The sequence below is a fragment of the Lampris incognitus genome, chromosome 13 (genome assembly GCF_029633865.1).
Source record: "Lampris incognitus isolate fLamInc1 chromosome 13, fLamInc1.hap2, whole genome shotgun sequence".
NCBI classification, from domain to species: Eukaryota; Metazoa; Chordata; class Actinopteri; order Lampriformes; family Lampridae; genus Lampris; species Lampris incognitus.
The window spans coordinates 2,718,056-2,742,770 of NC_079223.1; the positions used below are offsets into that span (position 1 = coordinate 2,718,056).

The 24,715-nt window shown below is 45.7% G+C and overlaps 1 protein-coding gene across 1 annotated transcript in view; it reads left to right on the forward strand.

Moving 5' to 3' along the window:
• The first annotated feature begins 976 nt into the window (after positions 1-976).
• LOC130123028 (uncharacterized) overlaps positions 977-24,715 on the forward strand; it is a 34,170-nt gene continuing 10,431 nt past the window's right edge. The window contains exons 1-5 of the mRNA XM_056292144.1: positions 977-1,052; positions 11,660-11,922; positions 19,533-19,727; positions 22,333-22,502; positions 22,844-22,993. Of these exons, the coding sequence (XP_056148119.1) occupies positions 11,731-11,922; positions 19,533-19,727; positions 22,333-22,502; positions 22,844-22,993 (707 nt within the window). The 5' untranslated portion in view covers positions 977-1,052; positions 11,660-11,730. The remainder of the gene's footprint in view (positions 1,053-11,659; positions 11,923-19,532; positions 19,728-22,332; positions 22,503-22,843; positions 22,994-24,715) is intronic.

Below are 24,715 nucleotides of genomic sequence, written 5' to 3' on the forward strand. Positions count from 1 at the left end.
CTGAGAGGTAGGACAGGAACCAGTGGGGGGCCAATACTGAGATGCCAAGTTCAGGGAGTGTGGAGAGGAGGATTTGGTGGTTAACCATAGGCATCTGACAGATCTAGCAGCAATAAATCTTTGAATGTTCTCATTCATCCAGGTCATGGTTATCCAAAGGAGTTGAATCAAGTGCAACTGGACTTGGTATATATCCTCGAAGACGTGTCGCCTCTCATTCAAGAGGCTTCCTCAGTTCCTGCCTTTCTGACTGGACCAAGCTAGTCTGGCTGGCTGGTGATGAGACTCCAAATTTATCCTCTAGGAGTCGTTGTCAGAGCTATTGATGTCCACGCCTCCGGCCCCAGCTCCGCCTCCCCCTGACATCATGGATGGGCACCCCCAGTGGAAGGTCCACCGGCTGATGGACGTCCGGCGCTGAGGACGGGGGTTCCAGTATTTGGTGGACTGGGAAGGCTACGGTCCGGAGGAAGGTAGCGGGGTCTCCCGCCAGCTCATCCTGGACCCTGGGCTGCTCACCGAGTTTCATCGTTCCCATCCCGACAAGCCTGGCAAGTCGCCTGGTGGCTCCCGTGGAGGGGGGGGGGGGATACTGTTACGGCTCGCCCGGCCGTGCTCCCTTCCCAACGTGATCTCGCTGGTACGCCCGGGACCTCTGAGCGCGCTGCTTGTCAACGGGAACGAGCCAGGCGCGCTCCGTCTCACACCTGAAGCTTGTCGGCTCATCCCGCACCTGCAGCCCATCAGCTCGTCAGGCTGGGCTTAAGTTTGCTGGTCTCTCCGAGCTCATTGCAAGTTCGTGCCGTAACCTCCTGGTTGACGTGGTTACTCTTCCCTCCCTGTGCATCCTCTCCGAGTTTATCTCAGCCCTTGGCTTTACTATTTTCTCTGTGGAATCGTCCTGTCGCGTTCCCAGTTTGGATTACCAGTGAGTTTTCTTGTACTTTCTCTGTTTGTTGTGCATAAGCTACAAAGTGGATTACTGGACTCCTTTCGTCGCCGTGCTTGTTTTCTCGTTGGACCTTTAGAGGGCTTTTCGGTTCGTTTTCAAGGTAAAGGACAACTTCGGTTTTTTGGACTTCCTTTTCCTAAGTTGCTCCTTGTCCAACTGTGTTGATCTTTGTCTGAACTACTTATAAACTACGCCGGTTTTGGCTAACTCTGTCTCTGCCTGGTGTCGTGCGCTTGGGGTCTTCCACAAATCTTAACATCACGCTCTGTAAGGTTAGATGGGGAGCGTCGCTGCACAGCTATTTTCAGGTCTTTCCAGAGATGTTCAATGGGGTTCAAGTCTGGGCTCTGGCTGGGCCACTCAAGGACATTCACAGACTTGTCCTGAAGCCACTCCTTCGTTGTCTTGGCTGTGTGCTTAGGGTCGTTGTCGTGTTGAAAGGTAAACCTTCACCCCAGTCTGAGGTCCTGAGCGCTCTGGAGCAGGTTTTCATCAAGGATCTCTCTGTACTTTGCTCCATTCATCTTTCCCTCGGTCCTGACTAGTCTCCCAGTTCCTGCCGCTGGAGAACATCCCCACAGCATGATGCTGCCACCACCATGCTTCACTGTAGGGATGGTATTAGCAAGGTGATGAGAGGTGCCTGGTTTCCTCCAGACGGGACGTTTGGCATTCAGGCCAAAGAGTTCAATCTTGGTTTCATCAGACCAGAGAATCTTGTTTCTCATGGTCCGAGAGTCCTTTAGGTGCTTTCTGGCAAACTCCAAGCGGGCTGTCATGTGCCTTTTACTGAGCAGAGGCTTCTGTCTGGCCACTCTACCATAAAGGCCTGATTGGTGGAGTGCTGCAGAGATGGTTGTCCTTCTGGAAGGTTCTCCCATCTCCACAGAGGAACGCTGGAGCTCTGTCAGAGTGACCATCGGGTTCTTGGTCACCTCCCTGACCAAGGCCCTTCACCCCCGATTGCTCAGTTTGGCTGGGCGGCCAGCTCTAGGAAGAGTCCTGGTGGATCCAAACTTCTTCCATTTACGAATGACGGAGACCACTGTGCTCTTCGGGACCTTCAAAGCTGTAGAAATGTTTTTGTACCCTTCCCCAGATCTGTGCCTCGATACAATCCTGTCTCGGAGGTCCACAGACAATTCCTTTGACTTCATGGCTTGGTTTCTGCTCTGACATGCACTGTCAACAGTGGGACCTTATATAGACAGGTGTGTGCCTTTCCAAATCATGTCCAATCAATTGAATTTACTACAGGTGGACTCCAATCAAGATGTAGAAGCATCTCAAGGATGATCAGTGGAAACAGGATGAACCTGAGCTCAATTTGAGTGTCACAGCAAAGGGTGTGAATACTTATGTACATGCAATATTTCAGTTTTTTATTTTTAATTTGTACAACTGTTTTCACTTCGTCATTATGGGGTATTGTGTGTAGATTGATGAGAAAAAAAAAGGAATTTAATCCATTTTGGAACAAGGCTGTAACATAACATGTGGGGAAAGTGAAGGGGTGTGAATACTTTCCAGATGCACTATATGTATATACATATTCACACAAAAGATAATAATCATAATATATATATATACAGTGATTATTATCTTTTATGTGTGAATATATGTATGTGTGTATACACACACACACATATATATATATTTAAGTGTTGATTAAAGGAAGAGTTTACTATGCAGCTCTGCTGTCTGACCCTGAGATCACATCTCACTGTGAGCCACATCACGTCGGCCTGTGTTCGTTCTCTTGGGATCACAATGTGAGCTACATCTGATCTTGGAGCATACAGACTTAATAACAACAACAACAACAATAATAAATTAAACTTATGCAGCACTTTTCTGATACTCAAAGTGGCTTTACAGTAAATGGGGTGAAACAAGATGTGAGCTAAACATAACACCGACATACAGGGGTGATGGGAAGGGGGGCAGACATACAGGGGTGGATGGGGAGGGGGGCTACGAGAGGGAGAAGCGGCAGCCACGCACAACACCAGCAGTACTCTCCCACTTGGACACATACAAAAGGGGAAGAAAAGCAAACATCATAAATCACAGATGAGCCTGAAGAGGTGGGTCCTGACCAATGACCTGAATGTGGGCAGCCCGCAGCAGAGTCCGATGCACTTGGAGAGAGAGTTGAGGGAGGGGGCAGGTCGAGCACTCAGTCCCCAGCCTGCCCGACTTGACAGTTAATGCATCTTGGCGTAATCGGATGACAAAATTCATGTTGAAAAGACGGAGAAACCACAGCCCAGTGTGGTCTGGCTCGCAGTGAGACTGGTCAGGTCTGGACAGCAGTGAGACTGGTCAGGTCTGGAAAGCAGTGAGACTGGTCAGGTGTGGACAGCAGTGAGACTGGTCAGGTCTGGAAAGCAGTAAGACTGGTCAGGTCTGGAAAGCAGTGAGACTGGTCAGGTGTGGACAGCAGTGAGACTGGTCAGGTGTGGACAGCAGTGAGACTGGTCAGGTGTGGACAGCAGTGAGACTGGTCAGGTGTGGACAGCAGTGAGACTGGTCAGGTGTGGACAGCAGTGAGACTGGTCAGGTCTGGAAAGCAGTGAGACTGGTCAGGTGTGGACAGCAGTGAGACTGGTCAGGTCTGGACAGCAGTGAGACTGGTTAGGTCTGGACAGCAGTGAGACTGGTCAGGTCTGGACAGCAGTGAGACTGGTCAGGTGTGGACAGCAGTGAGACTGGTCAGGTGTGGGCAGCAGTAAGAGTGGTCAGGTCTGGACAACAGTGAGACTGGTGAGGTGTGGGCAGCAGTGAGACTGGTCAGGTGTGGGCAGCAGTGAGACTGGTGAGGTGTGGGCAGCAGTGAGACTGGTCAGGTGTGGGCAGCAGTGAGACTGGTCAGGTGTGGGCAGCAGTGAGACTGGTGAGGTGTGGGCAGCAGTGAGACTGGTGAGGTGTGGGCAGCAGTGAGACTGGTCAGGTGTGGGCAGCAGTAAGACTGGTCAGGTGTGGGCAGCAGTGAGACTGGTGAGGTGTGGGCAGCAGTGAGACTGGTGAGGTGTGGGCAGCAGTGAGACTGGTCAGGTGTGGGCAGCAGTGAGACTGGTCAGGTGTGGGCAGCAGTGAGACTGGTGAGGTGTGGGCAGCAGTGAGACTGGTCAGGTGTGGGCAGCAGTGAGACTGGTCAGGTGTGGGCAGCAGTGAGACTGGTGAGGTGTGGGCAGCAGTGAGACTGGTCAGGTCTGGGCAGCAGTGAGACTGGTGAGGTGTGGGCAGCAGTGAGACTGGTGAGGTGTGGGCAGCAGTGAGACTGGTGGGGTGTGGGCAGCAGTGAGACTGGTGAGGTGTGGGCAGCAGTGAGACTGGTGAGGCGTGGGCAGCAGTGAGACTGGTCAGGCGTGGGCAGCAGTGAGACTGGTGAGGCGTGGGCAGCAGTGAGACTGGTGAGGTGTGGGCAGCAGTGAGACTGGTGAGGTGTGGGCAGCAGTGAGACTGGTGAGGCGTGGGCAGCAGTGAGACTGGTCAGGCGTGGGCAGCAGTGAGACTGGTCAGGCGTGGGCAGCAGTGAGACTGGTGAGGCGTGGGCAGCAGTGAGACTGGTGAGGTGTGGGCAGCAGTGAGACTGGTCAGGTGTGGGCAGCAGTGAGACTGGTCAGGTGTGGGCAGCAGTGAGACTGGTGAGGTGTGGGCAGCAGTGAGACTGGTGAGGTGTGGGCAGCAGTGAGACTGGTGAGGCGTGGGCAGCAGTGAGACTGGTCAGGCGTGGGCAGCAGTGAGACTGGTCAGGCGTGGGCAGCAGTGAGACTGGTGAGGCGTGGGCAGCAGTGAGACTGGTGAGGTGTGGGCAGCAGTGAGACTGGTCAGGTGTGGGCAGCAGTGAGACTGGTCAGGTGTGGGCAGCAGTGAGACTGGTGAGGTGTGGGCAGCAGTGAGACTGGTGAGGTGTGGGCAGCAGTGAGACTGGTCAGGTGTGGGCAGCAGTGAGACTGGTCAGGCGTGGGCAGCAGTGAGACTGGTGAGGTGTGGGCAGCAGTGAGACTGGTCAGGTGTGGGCAGCAGTGAGACTGGTGAGGTGTGGGCAGCAGTGAGACTGGTGAGGTGTGGGCAGCAGTGAGACTGGTGAGGTGTGGGCAGCAGTGAGACTGGTCAGGTGTGGGCAGCAGTGAGACTGGTGAGGTGTGGGCAGCAGTGAGACTGGTGAGGTGTGGGCAGCAGTGAGACTGGTGAGGTGTGGGCAGCAGTGAGACTGGTCAGGTGTGGGCAGCAGTGAGACTGGTCAGGTGTGGGCAGCAGTGAGACTGGTCAGGTGTGGGCAGCATGTGGAGCAGCAGTGAGACTGGTCAGGTGTGGGCAGCAGTGAGACTGGTGAGGTGTGGGCAGCAGTGAGACTGGTGAGGTGTGGGCAGCAGTGAGACTGGTGAGGTGTGGGCAGCAGTGAGACTGGTCAGGTGTGGGCAGCATGTGGAGCAGCAGTCCAGATGATTTATCACACGTAGTCTCAGCTGATCCTCCTACTAAATGCGTGTTCCTCCTCCACGCACATAGAGCAATGGAAGAGAACTCAACATGGAGGAAGGCTGAGGTGGGAGCACAGCTGAGACCTGCTGTCTGTCTGTCTGTCTGTCTGTCTGTCTGTCTGTCTGCATCACAGAGGCCTCCAGCGGCAACACGGTCCCTCTGAAACCAACCCCCATTCCTCTGTCAATGGGGGTCGTGGCAGCACAGCGGCTGTGTTCATCACTCTAGTCGCCTCTCCTCCTAATACGAAGACAAGAAGACTGTCTCACCAGGTGCCACATGTCACCGTATGGGGGCATCAAATCCACTCACTGCCCCAACAGGCATGGACGCCGGCGAGTTCCAGTCTGATCCAGCCAATCACAAAAGGCATGTTGAACGGACGAGTGTGGGCCGGGCCCGTGTGAATGTTACGCTCTTCCAGTCACGGAGGGACGGCCGAGGCTGTGGGCAACATAAGCGCGACATGCGAGGAACTGTGATGAAATGGCGCCTGTTCCCGTGACGCTGGAACAATGACATGAGCCCAGCAGCTATAACATCAGGACGGTGATGACAGGACACAGATATTGTGGAATATGGAATATTCTTTTTGTGTTTTGGCTCAGTTTACCTGAGAGAAACAAGGAACTGCTAAATACATGCTGGTATTTGCCCCAGTCAGCCCCATCGTGCAGGGCAAGGTTATGTGACCGTAGCTGTACCAAAGTTCAGCGTTAAGACAACGGCTTCTGCACTGTAAGGCTTCAGAGTCTGTGAGAGAAAGCTGTGCTATCTATCAACCACAGACTAGAGCAAACCACATCATCACACAACGCAACACCTCATATGTGGAACACTGGGACACAGAAACCAAATGACAACACAAATGAGGATGTTATGGGGTCCTAAAGAGAGAAGACAAACTGGCTGACTGTCTGTCTGTCCACTGTCAGAGACAGTCAGCACAGACACATCCTTACCACGTACAGGCTCACTGACCACAGTCTAGCCACTGAAAAGGACAGACACACAAAACATCTTGGCTACCAAAAGAGCAAAGAATATGTGGTGACTGTACAGCAGGTGAGGTGGAGACAGAGATGCACTTCCTGCTAAATTGTGAGAAATTCCAGAACATAAGAGAAAAATACCAGGAGAACTTTGAAAACCAGATTCCAAATGTTCTACTGCTGGACGAGAAAGAACAATGGCCACTTATTTTAGGAGAGGGTCAAAGGTCACACCTTGTGGCACAATATGTGTCAGAATGCCATAGCCTAAGGGTCAGTGAGTGACCAAAACACTGTCAGTTACTGTCAGTTGTTGTTCAAGTGCTGTTCTATGTTCCTGCCAGTTCTAGTGTGTCTTCCTTTTTCCTTTCTTTTAATGTTTTTATTTTGTTTGGTGCATCGTTGAATTGAATTGAACTGACCTGAATTGAATTGAATTGAAAGCCCTTGTCTGAATCTATTGGGGGGAACAAAGTCTCAGACTAACACCAAACTTCTTTGCCCCATATTTTAGAGAGTAAAAAGCAGCACCACGCCACCACCAGGGCTTTCGTCGCCTTCTTCATGGATCAACGCATCCTGCAGAGCCCGCGGCCTGTTTCCACCGCTGCCAAGCGCGTTAAAAACACAACAACAACAACGACGCTGCGCAGTTTGGACCATGCAGCCTTACTACCACAAGAGGGCGATCTAGGTTTACCGCCCAGCTAAAGTCAAGCGGCGTTATAGCGGTTCCCACAGTGTAGCAGACAGCAGAGAAGAAGAAGGAGGGGACATTGTGTCGGAAACCACGTGTCTAGCGAGGACTGCCGGTTCACTGGCGGAACACAAGTGACGTCACCGGCAAACCACCTTCTTCGTGTTCTTTTTAACTTCTTTTAATTAAACCACGTGTCGTATGTTGGCAAACTATCTCGGAAAGTAGACAGCACATCATTAAGGCACAGGAGGAGGAAGGAAGCAGAAAGAGACACCAAACTTACCGCAAAACACGGTCGCCGACGTCAAAAGAGGGTCACTGCCAAGACTTAGTTGCGCCATATTGACGTCCTGTGAGCCGCTACATGCTGCTGTATTCTGGTGTGGACCGGCATGCTGCTGTATTCTGGTGTGGACCGGCGTGCTGCTGTATTCTGGTCTGGACCGGCATGCTGCTGTATTCTGGTGTGGACCGGCGTGCTGCTGTATTCTGGTGTGGACCGGCATGCTGCTTTTATTCTGGTCTGGACCGGCATGCTGCTGTATTCTGGTCTGGACCGGCATGCTGCTGTATTCTGGTGTGGACCGGCATGCTGCTGTATTCTGGTCTGGACCGGCATGCTGCTGTATTCTGGTCTGGACCGGCATGCTGCTTTTATTCTGGTCTGGACCGGCATGCTGCTGTATTCTGGTCTGGACCGGCGTGCTGCTTTTATTCTGGTCTGGACCGGCATGCTGCTTTTATTCTGGTCTGGACCGGCATGCTGCTGTATTCTGGTGTGGACCGGCATGCTGCTGTATTCTGGTCTGGACCGGCATGCTGCTGTATTCTGGTGTGGACCGGCATGCTGCTGTATTCTGGTCTGGACCGGCGTGCTGCTGTATTCTGGTCTGGACCGGCATGCTGCTGTATTCTGGTGTGGACCGGCGTGCTGCTGTATTCTGGTCTGGACCGGCGTGCTGCTGTATTCTGGTCTGGACCGGCGTGCTGCTGTATTCTGGTGTGGACCGGCGTGCTGCTGTATTCTGGTCTGGACCGGCGTGCTGCTTTATCTGGTGTGGACCGGCTTGCTGCTGTATTCTGGTGTGGACCGGCGTGCTGCTGTATTCTGGTCTGGACCGGCGTGCTGCTGTATTCTGGTGTGGACCGGCATGCTGCTGTATTCTGGTGTGGACCGGCATGCTGCTGTATTCTGGTGTGGACCGGCGTGCTGCTGTATTCTGGTGTGGACCGGCATGCTGCTGTATTCTGGTCTGGACCGGCATGCTGCTTTATCTGGTCTGGACCAGCATGCTGCTGTATTCTGGTGTGGACCGGCATGCTGCTGTATTCTGGTCTGGACCGGCATGCTGCTGTATTCTGGTCTGGACCGGCGTGCTGCTTTATCTGGTGTGGACCGGCTTGCTGCTGTATTCTGGTCTGGACCGGCTTGCTGCTGTATTCTGGTCTGGACCGGCGTGCTGCTGTATTCTGGTGTGGACCGGCATGCTGCTGTATTCTGGTCTGGACCGGCTTGCTGCTGTATTCTGGTCTGGACCGGCATGCTGCTGTATTCTGGTGTGGACCGGCGTGCTGCTGTATTCTGGTGTGGACCGGCATGCTGCTGTATTCTGGTCTGGACCGGCATGCTGCTGTATTCTGGTCTGGACCGGCATGCTGCTGTATTCTGGTGTGGACCGGCATGCTGCTGTATTCTGGTGTGGACCGGCATTCTGTATTCTGGTGTGGACCGGCATGCTGCTGTATTCTGGCGTTTCTAGGTCTTCTGTGAACTTCAGCGATGTAACGTAATGAAGGCAGCTTGCTGAGGTCTGATACCTTTTAAACAATGGTATTTCTTTTGCACGTTTTGGTCTCTGAATGAAAACTCCACTAATATACTATGAAGATGGGCGAGACCATCTACTGAGCTATGTGCAGATGTGACACGAAAAGCCCCCTCCCAGCAGCCCCCCACAATACAGCCCCCCCCCCCCATTCAGCTCAGGGTCGGTTCGGATGTGTTCGTTTATCACGTGGTTTCCGAGAGAATGTGCAGAAAGACGACGACAGAAGGGAAGAGAGGCGTCGCAGAGGAGCGGACGCAGGTAGAAAGGAGGCGAGCGGTGGCAGACAGACAAGGCAGCTGGTAGTTGTAGCTGCTGGAAGACACAGACAGACAGACAGACAGACAGACGGTAGCTGTAGCTGCTGGAAGACAGACAGACAGACAGACAAGGCAGCCTGGTAGTTGTAGCTGCTGGAAGACAGACAGACAGACAGGGCAGCGTGATAGTTGTAGCTGCTGGAAGACAGACAGACAGACAGACAGACAGACAGACAGACAAGGCAGCTGGTAGTAGTAGCTGCTGGCAGACAGACAGACAGACAGACAGACAGACAAGGCAGCTGGTAGTTGTAGCTGCTGGAAGACAGACAGACAGACAGGGCAGCGTGATAGTTGTAGCTGCTGGAAGACAGACAGACAGACAGACAAGGCAGCTGGTAGTTGTAGCTGCTGGAAGACAGACAGGCAGACAGACAGACAGACAGACAGACAGACAGACAGACAAGGCAGCTGGTAGTTGTAGCTGCTGGAAGACAGACCGACAGACAGACAGACAAGGCAGCCTGGTAGCTGTAGCTGCTGGAAGACAGACAGACAGACAGACAGACAGACAGACAGACAAGGCAGCTGGTAGTTGTAGCTGCTGGAAGACAGACAGACAGACAGACAGACAAGGCAGCCTGGTAGCTGTAGCTGCTGGAAGACAGACAGACAGACAGACAGACAAGGCAGCCTGGTAGTTGTAGCTGCTGGAAGACAAGCAGACAGACAGACAGACAGACAGGGCAGCTGGTAGTTGTAGCTGCTGGAAGACAGACAGACAGACAGACAAGGCAGCCTGGTAGTTGTAGCTGCTGGAAGACAGACAGACAGACAGACAGACAGACAGACAGGGCAGCCTGGTAGTTGTAGCTGCTGGAAGACAGACAGACAGACAGACAGACAGACAGGGCAGCCTGGTAGTTGTAGCTGCTGGAAGACAGACAGACAGACAGACAGACAGACAGACAGACAGACAGACAGACAGACAGGGCAGCTGGTAGTTGTAGCTGCTGGAAGACAGACAGACAGACAGACAAGGCAGCCTGGTAGTTGTAGCTGCTGGCAGACAGACAGGGCAGCTGGTAGTTATAGCTGCTGGAAGACAGACAAACAGACAGACAGACAGACAGGGCAGCTGGTAGTTGTAGCTGCTGGAAGACAGACAGACAGACAGACAGACAGACAGACAGACAGACAGACAGACAGGGCAGCTGGTAGTTGTAGCTGCTGGAAGACAGACAAACAGACAGACAGACAGGGCAGCTGGTAGTTATAGCTGCTGGAAGACAGACAGACAGACAGACAGGGCAGCTGGTAGTTGTAGCTGCTGGAAGACAGACAGACAGACAGACAGGGCAGCTGGTAGTTATAGCTGCTGGAAGACAGACAGACAGACAGACAGGGCAGCTGGTAGTTGTAGCTGCTGGAAGACAGACAGACAGACAGACAGGGCAGCTGGTAGTTATAGCTGCTGGAAGACAGACAGACAGACAGACAGGGCAGCTGGTAGTTGTAGCTGCTGGAAGACAGACAGACAGACAGACAGGGCAGCTGGTAGTTATAGCTGCTGGAAGACAAACAGACAGACAGACAGGGCAGCTGGTAGTTGTAGCTGCTGGAAGACAGACACAGACAGACAGACAGGGCAGCTGGTAGTTGTAGCTGCTGGAAGACAGACAGACAGACAAGGCAGCTGGTAGTTGTAGCTGCTGGAAGACAGACAGACAGACAGACAGACAGACAGGGCAGCTGGTAGTTGTAGCTGCTGGAAGACAGACAGACAGACAGACAGACAGACAGACAGACAGACAGACAGGGCAGCTGGTAGTTGTAGCTGCTGGAGGTCATTCTGGCATCTTCAGGGAACTCGTGGTGTGCTAGCAGCTAATCAGTTGTGTCCTACAGGGGACGGTGGGTCCTGTGAGAGCCTCGCCTGGAGCCAGTGTGTCTCCATAAACCCACCACATCAACACAGTATTACTCCCTGACAGAAAGGCAGTTCATTCAAGTTCACTATTAGTGTACTTATTCTAAACTAAAATCAGTGAGTATGCTTTCAGTTTACTTTTTAAGTACTTATCAGAGATACACTAAACAAAATTATACTTAAAAGTATACTGCTAGTACATACACTTGAACTTTACTTGAACTTGAACTTTACTTGACGTTTACTTGGTTAGTTAATAAAATGAAGCAAGTGTACTATTTTTCTGCAAGGAACGGAGACACGTGAGTTGTGCTTATGGATTTAGTGCTATGCTGCTTTATAGGCTTCACATTTGGTGTTTCAAGGCGTTGAAGTGGGACGACTATTACCCGGAACCCATGGAAATGTAAAGAAATGTGATTTTAACTGTTACGTTTTGCCTTTTAGAGGGACGGTGGATTTCATCCCAAGAATTCATGGCATTTGGTTCTCTTCTGCACATCTTCAGATGCTCCACCCAATCGTGTGTTGTCACCTGCTGAGCACGTCTACACGAGGAGTGAAGAAACAGGCGCCATCATGGGCCAGCTGCTCTCCTCCTCCTCCTCCGAGGAGCTCTCTGAAGCCAGAGACTGGGTCGGCTCGCTCCTCTACGATGCCATGATGGAAGGAGGCGCCATACCAGACTTGAGGGTCACGCATCCGGTTTTACTATCTCGTCCAAATGAGGGCTGTGACCCCGGGGCCCGTCTGCAAGAGCAACTGCAACAGGTTATGAGCTGAATAAACCCACATCACAAATGGGACATCAAGTCACAAATGTCTTCCTAGACACACCACACATGATGCCTTACTCACAAATGTTCATTCAAAACTTGGAACCCAGTGTAAAGATATTATTTGTGTAATGAAATAATGAAGCTGAATATTTAACAAACTTAGAATTGGAGTTGCAGTTTAGAATAATTTTCTTTATGTACAGACTGATGGGTGTTGGTGTGTAGACATAGACGTTTGTGGTTTGCTGTACTTGTTTGTAAGACGTGATAGGTATGTGGGAATCACGTGTTCTGCATGTATTTGATTGCGTTTATTTAATTTTGAAACGGATTAGAGTCCATATAAATGTCTCTGGAGTCCATATAAATGTCTCTGGAGTCCATATAAATGCCTCTGGAGTCCATATAAATGTCTCTGGAGTCCATATAAATGCCTCTGGAGTCCATATAAATGCCTCTGGAGTCCATATAAATGCCTCTGGAGTCCATATAAATGCCTCTCGGGTCAATATAAATGTCTCTGGAGTCAGTATAAATGTCTCTGGAGTCAGTATAAATGCCTCTGGAGTCAGTATAAATGTCTCTGGAGTCAATATAAATGCCTCTGGAGTCCATATAAATACCTCTGGAGTCCATATAAATGCCTCTCCGGTCAATATAAATGCCTCTGGAGTCCATATAAATGCCTCTGGAGTCAGTATAAATGCCTCTGGAGTCAATATAAATGTCTCTGGAGTCCATATAAATGCCTCTCCGGTCAATATAAATGCCTCTGGAGTCCATATAAATGCCTCTGGAGTCAGTATAAATGCCTCTGGAGTCAGTATAAATGTCTCTGGAGTCAATATAAATGTCTCTGGAGTCCATATAAATGCCTCTGGAGTCAGTATAAATGCCTCTGGAGTCAGTATAAATGCCTCTGGAGTCAGTATAAATGTCTCTGGAGTCAATATAAATGTCTCTGGAGTCAATATAAATGTCTCTGGAGTCCATATAAATGCCTCTGGAGTCAGTATAAATGTCTCTGGAGTCAGTATAAATGTCTCTGGAGTCATACGTTGGTCCTTGCTAGCCGAGGGTTGGATGCTGCAAGGATCTCTGCCTCCTCCTCTGTGTCCCTCTCAGCCGTCCTTCAGTCTAGATAAGTAAAACAATACTAGGGTCAGTGGACCGTCTGCTGTCCTTGTGTGAGGGTAAAGTCATAGCTGTCTCCAGTGACGTGTGATTGAGGGCCAAGAGTTTGCAGGTTTTGAAGTTCCAAGATTTTCGTTTTTAGCTGAAAAAAGTTACACACACACACACACACACACACACACATACACACACACACACACACACACACACACACACACACACACACACACACACACACATGAGGATGTTGACTTGGTGTGATGCTCGACGTAGAGCCGAAGGACACAAATGAGACTTTCTAAAGGACAATCAAACAGCGTCCGTTGATCATTTTAAAGTGTACCTGCGCACATGAAAAAGATCTTTGAATAGATGTGACATGACCTCAGTCTGAGCCCTTCAAAATACACAAGGATCTATTCAATCCTTTTTTGTCAGAGGCAAAAATGAATGGAACTTATCAATGTCATTTGCCAATCACTTTCATGAAACTATTGTGAGAGGAGATGACACACGGAGCAGTCATATATATATACATATATATATATATATATTTATATGGATCTGGAATATTTTGCTCCTTATTTGTTGAGCACTTTTCAGAAGAATTCGGAAGAGTTCAGAAGAATTTAGATGAGTGTAGAAGAGTTTAGATGACTGTAGAAGAGTTTAGAAGGATTTAGATGAGTCTAGAAGAGTTTAGATGAGTCTAGAAGAGTTTAGATGAGTGTAGAAGAGTTTAGAAGGATTTAGATGAGTCTAGAAGAGTTTAGATGAGTGTAGAAGAGTTTAGATGAGTCTAGAAGAGTTTAGATGAGTGTAGAAAAGTTTAGATGAGTTTAGATGAGTGTAGAAGAGTTTAGATGAGTGTAGAAGAATTTAGATGAGTGTAGAAGAGTTTAGATGAGTGTAGAAGAGTTTAGATGAGTGTAGAAGAGTTTAGAAGAGTTTAGATGAGTCTAGATGAGTTTAGATGAGTGTAGAAGAGTTTAGACGAGTCTAGAAGAGTTTAGATGAGTGTAGAAAAGTTTAGATGAGTTTAGATGAGTGTAGAAGAGTTTAGATGAGTGTAGAAGAGTTTAGATGAGTGTAGAAGAGTTTAGAAGGATTTAGATGAGTCTAGAAGAGTTTAGATGAGTGTAGAAGAGTTTAGATGAGTGTAGAAGAATTTAGATGAGTGTAGAAGAGTTTAGATGAGTGTAGAAGAGTTTAGATGAGTGTAGAAGAGTTTAGAAGGATTTAGATGAGTGTAGAAGAGTTTAGATGAGTGTAGAAGAGTTTAGAGGAGTGTAGAAGAGTCTAGATGAGTTTAGATGAGTCTAGAAGAGTTTAGATGAGTGTAGAAGAGTTTAGAAGGATTTAGATGAGTCTAGAAGAGTTTAGATGAGTGTAGAAGAGTTTAGATGAGTGTAGAAGAGTTTAGATGAGTGTAGAAGAGTTTAGATGAGTGTAGAAGAATTTAGATGAGTGTAGAAGAGTTTAGATGAGTGTAGAAGAGTTTAGATGAGTGTAGAAGAGTTTAGAAGAGTTTAGATGAGTCTAGATGAGTTTAGATGAGTGTAGAAGAGTTTAGATGAGTCTAGAAGAGTTTAGATGAGTGTACAAAAGTTTAGATGAGTTTAGATGAGTGTAGAAGAGTTTAGATGAGTGTAGAAGAGTTTAGAAGGATTTAGATGAGTCTAGAAGAGTTTAGATGAGTGTAGAAGAGTTTAGATGAGTGTAGAAGAATTTAGATGAGTGTAGAAGAATTTAGATGAGTGTAGAATAATTTAGATGAGTGTAGAAGAGTTTAGAAGGATTTAGATGAGTCTAGAAGAGTTTAGATGAGTGTAGAAGAGTTTAGATGAGTGTAGAAAAGTTTAGATGAGTTTAGATGAGTGTAGATGAGTTTAGATGAGTGTAGAAGAGTTTAGATGAGTGTAGAAGGGTTTAGATGAGTGTAGAAGAGTTTAGATGAGTGTAGAAGAGTTTAGATGAGTGTAGAAGAGTTTAGAAGGATTTAGATGAGTGTAGAAGAGTTTAGATGAGTGTAGAAGAGTTTAGATGAGTGTAGAAGAGTTTAGATGAGTTTAGATGGGTCTAGAAGAGTTTAGATGGGTGTAGAAGAGTTTAGATGAGTCTAGAAGAGTTTAGACGAGTTTAGATGAGTGTAGATGAATTTAGATGAGTCTAGAAGACTTTAGACGAGTGTAGAAGAGTTTAGATGAGTGTAGAAGAGTTTAGATGAGTTTAGATGAGTGTAGATGAGTCTAGAAGAGCTTAGATGAGTGTAGAAAAGTTTAGATGAGTTTAGATGAGTGTAGAAGAGTTTAGATGAGTGTAGAAGAGTTTAGATGAGTGTAGAAGAGTTTAGAAGGATTTAGATGAGTCTAGAAGAGTGTAGAAGAGTTTAGATGAGTGTAGAAGAATTTAGATGAGTGTAGAAGAATTTAGATGAGTGTAGAATAATTTAGATGAGTGTAGAAGAGTTTAGAAGGATTTAGATGAGTCTAGAAGAGTTTAGATGAGTGTAGAAGAGTTTAGATGAGTGTAGAAGAGTTTAGATGAGTGTAGAAGAGTTTAGAAGAGTTTAGATGAGTCTAGATGAGTTTAGATGAGTGTAGAAGAGTTTAGATGAGTCTAGAAGAGTTTAGATAAGTGTAGAAAAGTTTAGATGAGTTTAGATGAGTGTAGAAGAGTTTAGATGAGTGTAGAAGAGTTTAGATGAGTGTAGAAGAGTTTAGAAGGATTTAGATGAGTCTAGAAGAGTTTAGATGAGTGTAGAAGAGTTTAGATGAGTGTAGAAGAATTTAGATGAGTGTAGAAGAGTTTAGATGAGTGTAGAAGAGTTTAGATGAGTGTAGAAGAGTTTAGAAGGATTTAGATTAGTGTAGAAGAGTTTAGATGAGTGTAGAAGAGTTTAGATGAGTTTAGATGAGTCTAGAAGAGTTTAGATGAGTCTAGAAGAGTTTAGATGAGTGTAGAAGAGTTTAGATGAGTGTAGAAGAGTTTAGATGAGTTTAGATGAGTGTAGATGAGTCTAGAAGAGTTTAGATGAGTGTAGAAACGTTTAGATGAGTTTAGATGAGTGTAGAAGAGTTTAGATGAGTATAGAAGAGTTTAGATGAGTGTAGAAGAGTTTAGAAGGATTTAGATGAGTCTAGAAGAGTTTAGATGAGTGTAGAAGAGTTTAGATGAGTGTAGAAGAATTTAGATGAGTGTAGAAGAATTTAGATGAGTGTAGAATAATTTAGATGAGTGTAGAAGAGTTTAGAAGGATTTAGATGAGTGTAGAAGAGTTTAGATGAGTGTAGAAGAGTTTAGATGAGTGTAGAAAAGTTTAGATGAGTTTAGATGAGTGTAGATGAGTTTAGATGAGTGTAGAAGAGTTTAGATGAGTGTAGAAGAGTTTAGATGAGTGTAGAAGAATTTAGATGAGTGTAGAAGAGTTTAGATGAGTGTAGGAGAGTTTAGATGAGTGTAGAAGAGTTTAGAAGGATTTAGATGAGTGTAGAAGAGTTTAGATGAGTGTAGAAGATTTTAGATGAGTGTAGAAGAGTTTAGATGAGTTTAGATGAGTCTAGAAGAGTTTAGATGATTGTAGAAGAGTTTAGATGAGTCTAGAAGAGTTTAGATGAGTGTAGAAAAGTTTAGATGAGTGTAGAAAAGTTTAGATGAGTTTAGATGAGTGTAGAAGAGTTTAGATGAGTGTAGAAGAGTTTAGATGAGTGTAGAAGAATTTAGATGAGTGTAGAAGAGTTTAGATGAGTGTAGAAGAGTTTAGATGAGTGTAGAAGAGTTTAGAAGAGTTTAGATGAGTCTAGATGAGTTTAGATGAGTGTAGAAGAGTTTAGATGAGTCTAGAAGAGTTTAGATGAGTGTAGAAAAGTTTAGATGAGTGTAGAAGAGTTTAGATGAGTGTAGAAGAGTTTAGAAGGATTTAGATGAGTCTAGAAGAGTTTAGATGAGTGTAGAAGAGTTTAGATGAGTGTAGAAGAATTTAGATGAGTGTAGAAGAATTTAGATGAGTGTAGAAGAGTTTAGAAGGATTTAGATGAGTCTAGAAGAGTTTAGATGAGTGTAGAAGAGTTTAGATGAGTGTAGAAAAGTTTAGATGAGTTTAGATGAGTGTAGATGAGTTTAGATGAGTGTAGAAGAGTTTAGATGAGTGTAGAAGAGTTTAGATGAGTTTAGATGAGTCTAGAAGAGTTTAGATGAGTGTAGAAGAGTTTAGATGAGTCTAGAAGAGTTTAGATGAGTTTAGATGAGTGTAGATGAGTTTAGATGAGTCTAGAAGAGTTTAGATGAGTGTAGAAGAGTTTAGATGAGTGTAGAAGAGTTTAGATGAGTTTAGATGAGTGTAGATGAGTCTAAAAGAGTTTAGATGAGTGTAGAAGAGTTTAGATGAGTCTAGAAGAGTTTAGATGAGTGTAGATGAGTGTAGAAAAGTTTAGATGAGTTTAGATGAGTGTAGAAGAGTTTAGATGGATTTAGATCACTTTAGATCAGTTTACATGAGTTCGGATGAGTTTAGAAGAGTCTAGATGAGTGTAGATGATTCGTCTGTTGAACCCACATCAGTTAGTCAGGTTAAAGAGAGATTTTTAAACCACCACACAGAGTAAAATACAGATCTGACAAAAAGGGATGGATAGATGGATTGAACGGCAAAGTTGTTCTGATTTTGGCTGCAGAGGACATCAAATCAGTGTATTGGAATAGAAAAATCAGTATTTTGATCAAATACCGTTCACAGTTGATATTAAGGTGTGAGAAGAGACCGCCCACTCCCTCTCTTCTCACGTTTCCCCTACTGAGGACAGGAGGGACTCTTGATGAGGGACTACATTCAACACGTTATGTGTTTATTTTGCTGTAAATTCTCCACCAGCATCCCAGTGTTGAAACATGTGAGATGAATCTGAATATACACCGCTTCAAAACACGTGGTACCCCGTTTCATGACGGCGCCACACCATCTCATGCACTGTCTCACCTGACGACTTCTCACCCTTCTCAACATGCTGGGCAACGTTTTGTCTGAAACCTTTGTGTTTATCGATGGTGCTGTTCATTGACCAGGTCTCCCTTGAAAATGAGTTTTTAAATCTCAAGGTGACTTTCTCATCAACTGAAATTCAAATTAAAAAACAAAAACAAACAACAAAAGCGTTGTTATTCATTGGAGGACCTTCCCGGACAATACCATTCCCTGACAAAACACATTTTGTTGCAAAAACTACCAAGAGTTGGTGAAAATAGGATAAAAAACTCATTCAAGGCCGATGCCATCGTGCAGAATAATGAATCCATAACATTCACCCATGTGAAACGCAGGATTTTCCACATGAACACGTTCAACACATGACGTGAGTTGCTACCAAGAGGGTGGCAGATATTGGAAAGGAAGTTTGATCTTATCGAGGAAGAGCGTTTACTACTTTTACCTGACCTCTCCTAGATCGTCCGGCAGGACACTCCAATAGGGTTTCGGTTGCGCGTGTTTGTTTAAAGCAGGGGGCGCTACTCCACATGCAGTTCTGTGGTTCTCTGCTAACTGGAGATTTTGTGCCTTTCCATTGTCAAGATGCATTGATCATCTGCAAAGCCACGATGTCCCCCGGTCCATAACACCAGTCAATGGATGAATGCAGCTAGGACTACTGCTACCCATTGGAGTAGCAGGAGTTATTATGGAGGTTTACTCCTCTAGACCCTCCGTGTTCTGCTCTGTTGTCTCCTGACAATGTTAACAGAAGTACCACAAGGAGTGTGTGACTCTTCACCACGCACGGACGGTCATTCATCATGGAGAGGCTATTTAGCGCTTCACATGATGCTGGGGTGTATGAAGACCAGTCTAGGTAGGCCATGAAAGGCCATCTGGGAAAGGTACTACTCCTGTACTTAACCCCTTATACTTTTAACCACTGCAAGATTCAGAATGTGGCAGTTAAGATCAGCGCCTGGACCTGAATCAAACTCTGCCAGTGTTTGCACTTTGGTACCTGTCCGGGCCATACGTAGCAGAAACACATCGACCTGTGGAACTGTGAGTGTCTTTGAACAGATCCGTGTCCCACAGGGCCGATGCTGTTCAGAACCGTGAAGTGTCACCACAGGGGGACAGTGGCATTGTCTTCCAGAGGGGGAGGCGGTGGGTCACTTGTGTATTTTCTGAAATGTATTAAGACGGTATGAAAGCTGAGAGGGAGAAACAGAAGTGGAGGCTCATCAAAGTTCCTGGCAGGATTTCACCCGAGGCCGGCGGGGGTCTGTGTGACCGCGGAGGCAACAGACGTAACTTCCTGGTTATCTTTGAGCACACATGAGAGACTGTGGGCAATTCAAAGGAAAATTAACTCTTCGCTGCCACAAAATATTGCCCATGACTCACGGCATGACCACGTGAATGACCATAAAAACCTTTCCCAGCCTAATCAGTTTCCTGTGTTCTTGCCCCGTGCCTCTTTATCTCCCCTCCTGCAGCTGCAGAGTGAAATGGGAAACCGGGTGCCAACCTACCTCAGGGATTTGATTGGCCGATTTGCGGCGCTATCCGATGAGCCCCATGTGACCGGCTTGGTGGGATTAGTGGTTTCCATGGTGATGGATATGGCCTACACATCATCGAGGTGGTCGTCAGGGGCAACGGTAAAGTCAGCGGGGTCATTGTCATCCGAGGTAAAGGATCTTGGTGGAGCTAAAATTCGTTGTTTCGAGTTCAAAATGTAATTATGGAAACAGTTCGTGAGGGGTTACAACCCGAGATGGCACATCACACTACTGCTCATACAACACTGTGGTTGCAGAAACACCAGAATACCACTGGTGTCATGTAAACAACCCGAAGGAGGTAGCGCCTTTTGTTTCTATGGGTTTTCACCTGGGTCTCATCTATAAACTGGAGGTTCCTTTGTGCGCTGGGGGGTTCCATAACCCACAACACAACACAACAATTACTTTGTTTTGTTCTTTGAGCATATGCATGTGTGTTTTGTGTGTCCATGTCCAGATGGGTAGGGGTAGGTTATAGATGTGACCCCTGGTTAGGGTCAAGGGTAGTGGACCTGATCTACCAGCAGGCCTACACACAGCACACACAGCACACTACAAATCTGATGTCATGGCAGTGAAACAGAAGTGAAATGGGAAGCTTCCATCTATTAGTCCATCCATCCATCTATCTATCTATCTATCTATCTATCCATCCATCCATCCATCTATCTATCTATCTATCTATCTATCTATCTATCTATCTATCTATCTATCTATCTATCTATCTATCTATCTATCTATCTATCTATCTATCTATCTATCTATCTATCTATCTATCTATCTATCTATCTATCTATCTATCTATCTATCTATCTATCTATTATCAAACCGCTCATCCTGCTCTCAGGGTCGCGGGGTCGCTGGAGTCTATCCCAGCAGTCATTGGGCAGCAGGCGGGGAGACACCCTGGACAGGCCGCCAGACCATCACAAGGCCCACACACACACACATCTAGGGACAATTTAGTATGCCTTTGAGTCACCTGACCTACGTGTCTTTGGGTCACCTGACCTACATGTCTTGAAGTCACCTGACCTACATGTCTTTGAGTCACCTGACCTGCATGTCTTTGAGTCACCTGACCTACATGTCTTTGAGTCACCTGACCTGCATGTCTTTGAGTCACCTGACCTACATGTCTCTGAGTCACCTGACCTACAGGTCTTTGAGTCACCTGACCTACATGTCTTTGAGTCACCTGACCTACATGTCTTTGAGTCACCTGACCTACATGTCTTTGAGTCACCTGACCTACATGTCTCTGAGTCACCTGACCTACATGTCTCTGAGTCACCTGACCTACAGGTCTTTGAGTCACCTGACCTACATGTCTTTGAGTCACCTGACCTACATGTCTTTGAGTCACCTGACCTACATGTCTTTGAGTCACCTGACCTACAGGTCTTTGAGTCACCTGACCTACATGTCTTTGAGTCACCTGACCTACATGTCTTTGAGTCACCTGACCTACATGTCTTTGAGTCACCTGACCTGCATGTCTTTGAGTCACCTGACCTACATGTCTGAGTCACCTGACCTACATGTCTTTGAGTCACCTGACCTACGTGTCTTTGAGTCACCTGACCTGCATGTCTTTGAGTCACCTGACCTACATGTCTGAGTCACCTGACCTACGTGTCTTTGAGTCACCTGACCTACGTGTCTTTGAGTCACCTGACCTGCATGTCTTTGAGTCACCTGACCTACATGTCTCTGAGTCACCTGACCTACAGGTCTTTGAGTCACCTGACCTACATGTCTTTGAGTCACCTGACCTACATGTCTTTGAGTCACCTGACCTACATGTCTTTGAGTCACCTGACCTACATGTCTCTGAGTCACCTGACCTACATGTCTTTGAGTCACCTGACCTACAGGTCTTTGAGTCACCTGACCTACATGTCTTTGAGTCACCTGACCTACATGTCTTTGAGTCACCTGACCTACATGTCTTGGAGTCACCTGACCTACGTGTCTTTGAGTCACCTGACCTGCATGTCTTTGAGTCACCTGACCTACATGTCTTTGAGTCACCTGACCTACGTGTCTTTGAGTCACCTGACCTACATGTCTCTGAGTCACCTGACCTACATGTCTTTGAGTCACCTGACCTGCATGTCTTGGAGTCACCTGACCTGCATGTCTTTGAGTCACCTGACCTACATGTCTTTGGACTGTGGGAGGAAACCGGAGCGCCCGGAGGAAACCCACGCAGACACGGGGAGAACATGTAAACTCCACACACAGGACGACCCTGGACGACCCCCAAGGTCGTCTCGGGTCGCTAAATTTCCCGCTTTTAAAATGGGGTAAAACTGAGATGTTGGTCGTTGACCCTGCAAGACACACACCAATTTGATCAAGTCACAATAGCAGTCGACAACTCTGTGATTTCAGAAAGTGCGGCAGCCAAACATCTTGGTGTTACGTTGTCCATGGTGACGGTGGAGAATCTCCTCCCACCATTCACATACACGGACACTTCTCATACCTAAAGTAGAGTATCGCTTTATTCTAAACATCGGTTGTGAAGGAGAGTAGACTCCAGAAGATGAGTTTGCAGAACACTAAAGTAAGCACAACGGACCAACGTTCAAAAAAAAGGGGAAAAAGCATCTTTAACCTGCCTTCATCCATCATGTCAGTCTCCTTGAGGCGTTGTGTAGATTAACACCACACACTGTTTGTTCCCCTGCCGTGCTGCACACTGCACCCCCCTTTCTGCCTGCAGCAGAGGATGTGGGAGCTGCAGGAGCTGATGGAGGAGTACCTGAAGCGGTGCAGGATTAATCTCAGCAACCCGAGCCACCTGATCCAGGACACGGCCCGGCTGGAGGCCCAGCTCAGCCTCACCCTCACCCAGCTGAAGACCTCCCTGCTGGGGGGAGAGTGTAACTCCAGGTACCTGAGCACACCGGCGAGCCACGCTGGGTGAAAGAGAGAGTGAATAAAGGCAGTGGAACTGGCGGGAGGGAGTACAGGCCAGGGGAGAAGATTAGGGCATCGGGTAACAGGGTGCTGCATACGTCAGTGGCGTTGTGTTGATTTAAAACTAGAATAGAATAGAAGACAAAAGATTACGCTTGAAAAAGAGAAATAAGTCTAAAGACCCCTGAGGTGTGTGGAATTAATGAACAGTTTTGTACTGGCGTTGCCTCTAGCGTGTGCTTCCTCTATGTGCCTCTAAGCTGCCAAACACTCATTCTTTGTTTTGTGTTCTTTTGTTCTTTCTGTGGTCCCAGGTGTCTGAGGCAGTGGGCCAGTGGAGCCGCCTTTCATACCCACATGTTGCTGCAGCTGGCTGCACTGGAGCGCCAGGCGGAGCCCATGGCTGCAAGGACGGTGCTGCAGCAATACCAGCAAGACCTGGCCCAGCTTACACCTGCTTACAGGTAATGTTATAGACAACACAATGTCATACCATACAATATTATACTATATTATAGACAACACAATGTCATACCATACAATATTATACTATATTATAGACAACACAATGTCATACCATACAATATTATACAACACAATGTCATACCATACAATATTATACTATATTATAGACAACACAATGTCATACCATACAATATTATACTATATTATAGACAACACAATGTCATACCATACAATATTATACTATATTATAGACAACACAATGTCATACCATACAATATTATACAACACAATGTCATACCATACAATATTATACTATATTATAGACAACACAATGTCATACCATACAATATTATACTATATTATAGACAACACAATGTCATACCATACAATATTATACTATATTATAGACAACACAATGTCATACCATACAATATTATACTATATTATAGACAACACAATGTCATACCATACAATATTATACAATACAATGTCATACCATACAATATTATACTATATTATAGACAACACAATGTCATACCATACAATATTATACAACACAATGTCATACCATACAATATTATACTATATTATAGACAACACAATGTCATACCATACAATATTATACTATATTATAGACAACACAATGTCATACCATACAATATTATACAACACAATGTCATACCATACAATATTATACTATATTATAGACAACACAATGTCATACCATACAATATTATACTATATTATAGACAACACAATGTCATACCATACAATATTATACTATATTATAGACAACACAATGTCATACCATACAATATTATACTATATAATAGACAACACAATGTCATACCATACAATATTATACAATACAATTGCATACCATACAATATTATACTATATTATAGACAACACAATGTCATACCATACAATATTATACAACACAATGTCATACCATACAATATTATACTATATTATAGACAACACAATGTCATACCATACAATATTATACTATATTATAGACAACACAATGTCATACCATACAATATTATACTATATTATAGACAACACAATGTCATACCATACAATATTATACTATATTATAGACAACACAATGTCATACCATACAATATTATACTATATTATAGACAACACAATGTCATACCATACAATATTATACTATATTATAGACAACACAATGTCATACCATACAATATTATACAATACAATGTCATACCATACAATATTATACTATATTATAGACAACACAATGTCATACCATACAATATTATACAACACAATGTCATACCATACAATATTATACTATATTATAGACAACACAATGTCATACCATACAATATTATACTATATTATAGACAACACAATGTCATACCATACAATATTATACTATATTATAGACAACACAATGTCATACCATACAATATTATACTATATTATAGACAACACAATGTCATACCATACAATATTATACAACACAATGTCATACCATACAATATTATACTATATTATAGACAACACAATGTCATACCATACAATATTATACTATATTATAGACAACACAATGTCATACCATACAATATTATACAACACAATGTCATACCATACAATATTATACTATATTATAGACAACACAATGTCATACCATACAATATTATACTATATTATAGACAACACAATGTCATACCATACAATATTATACTATA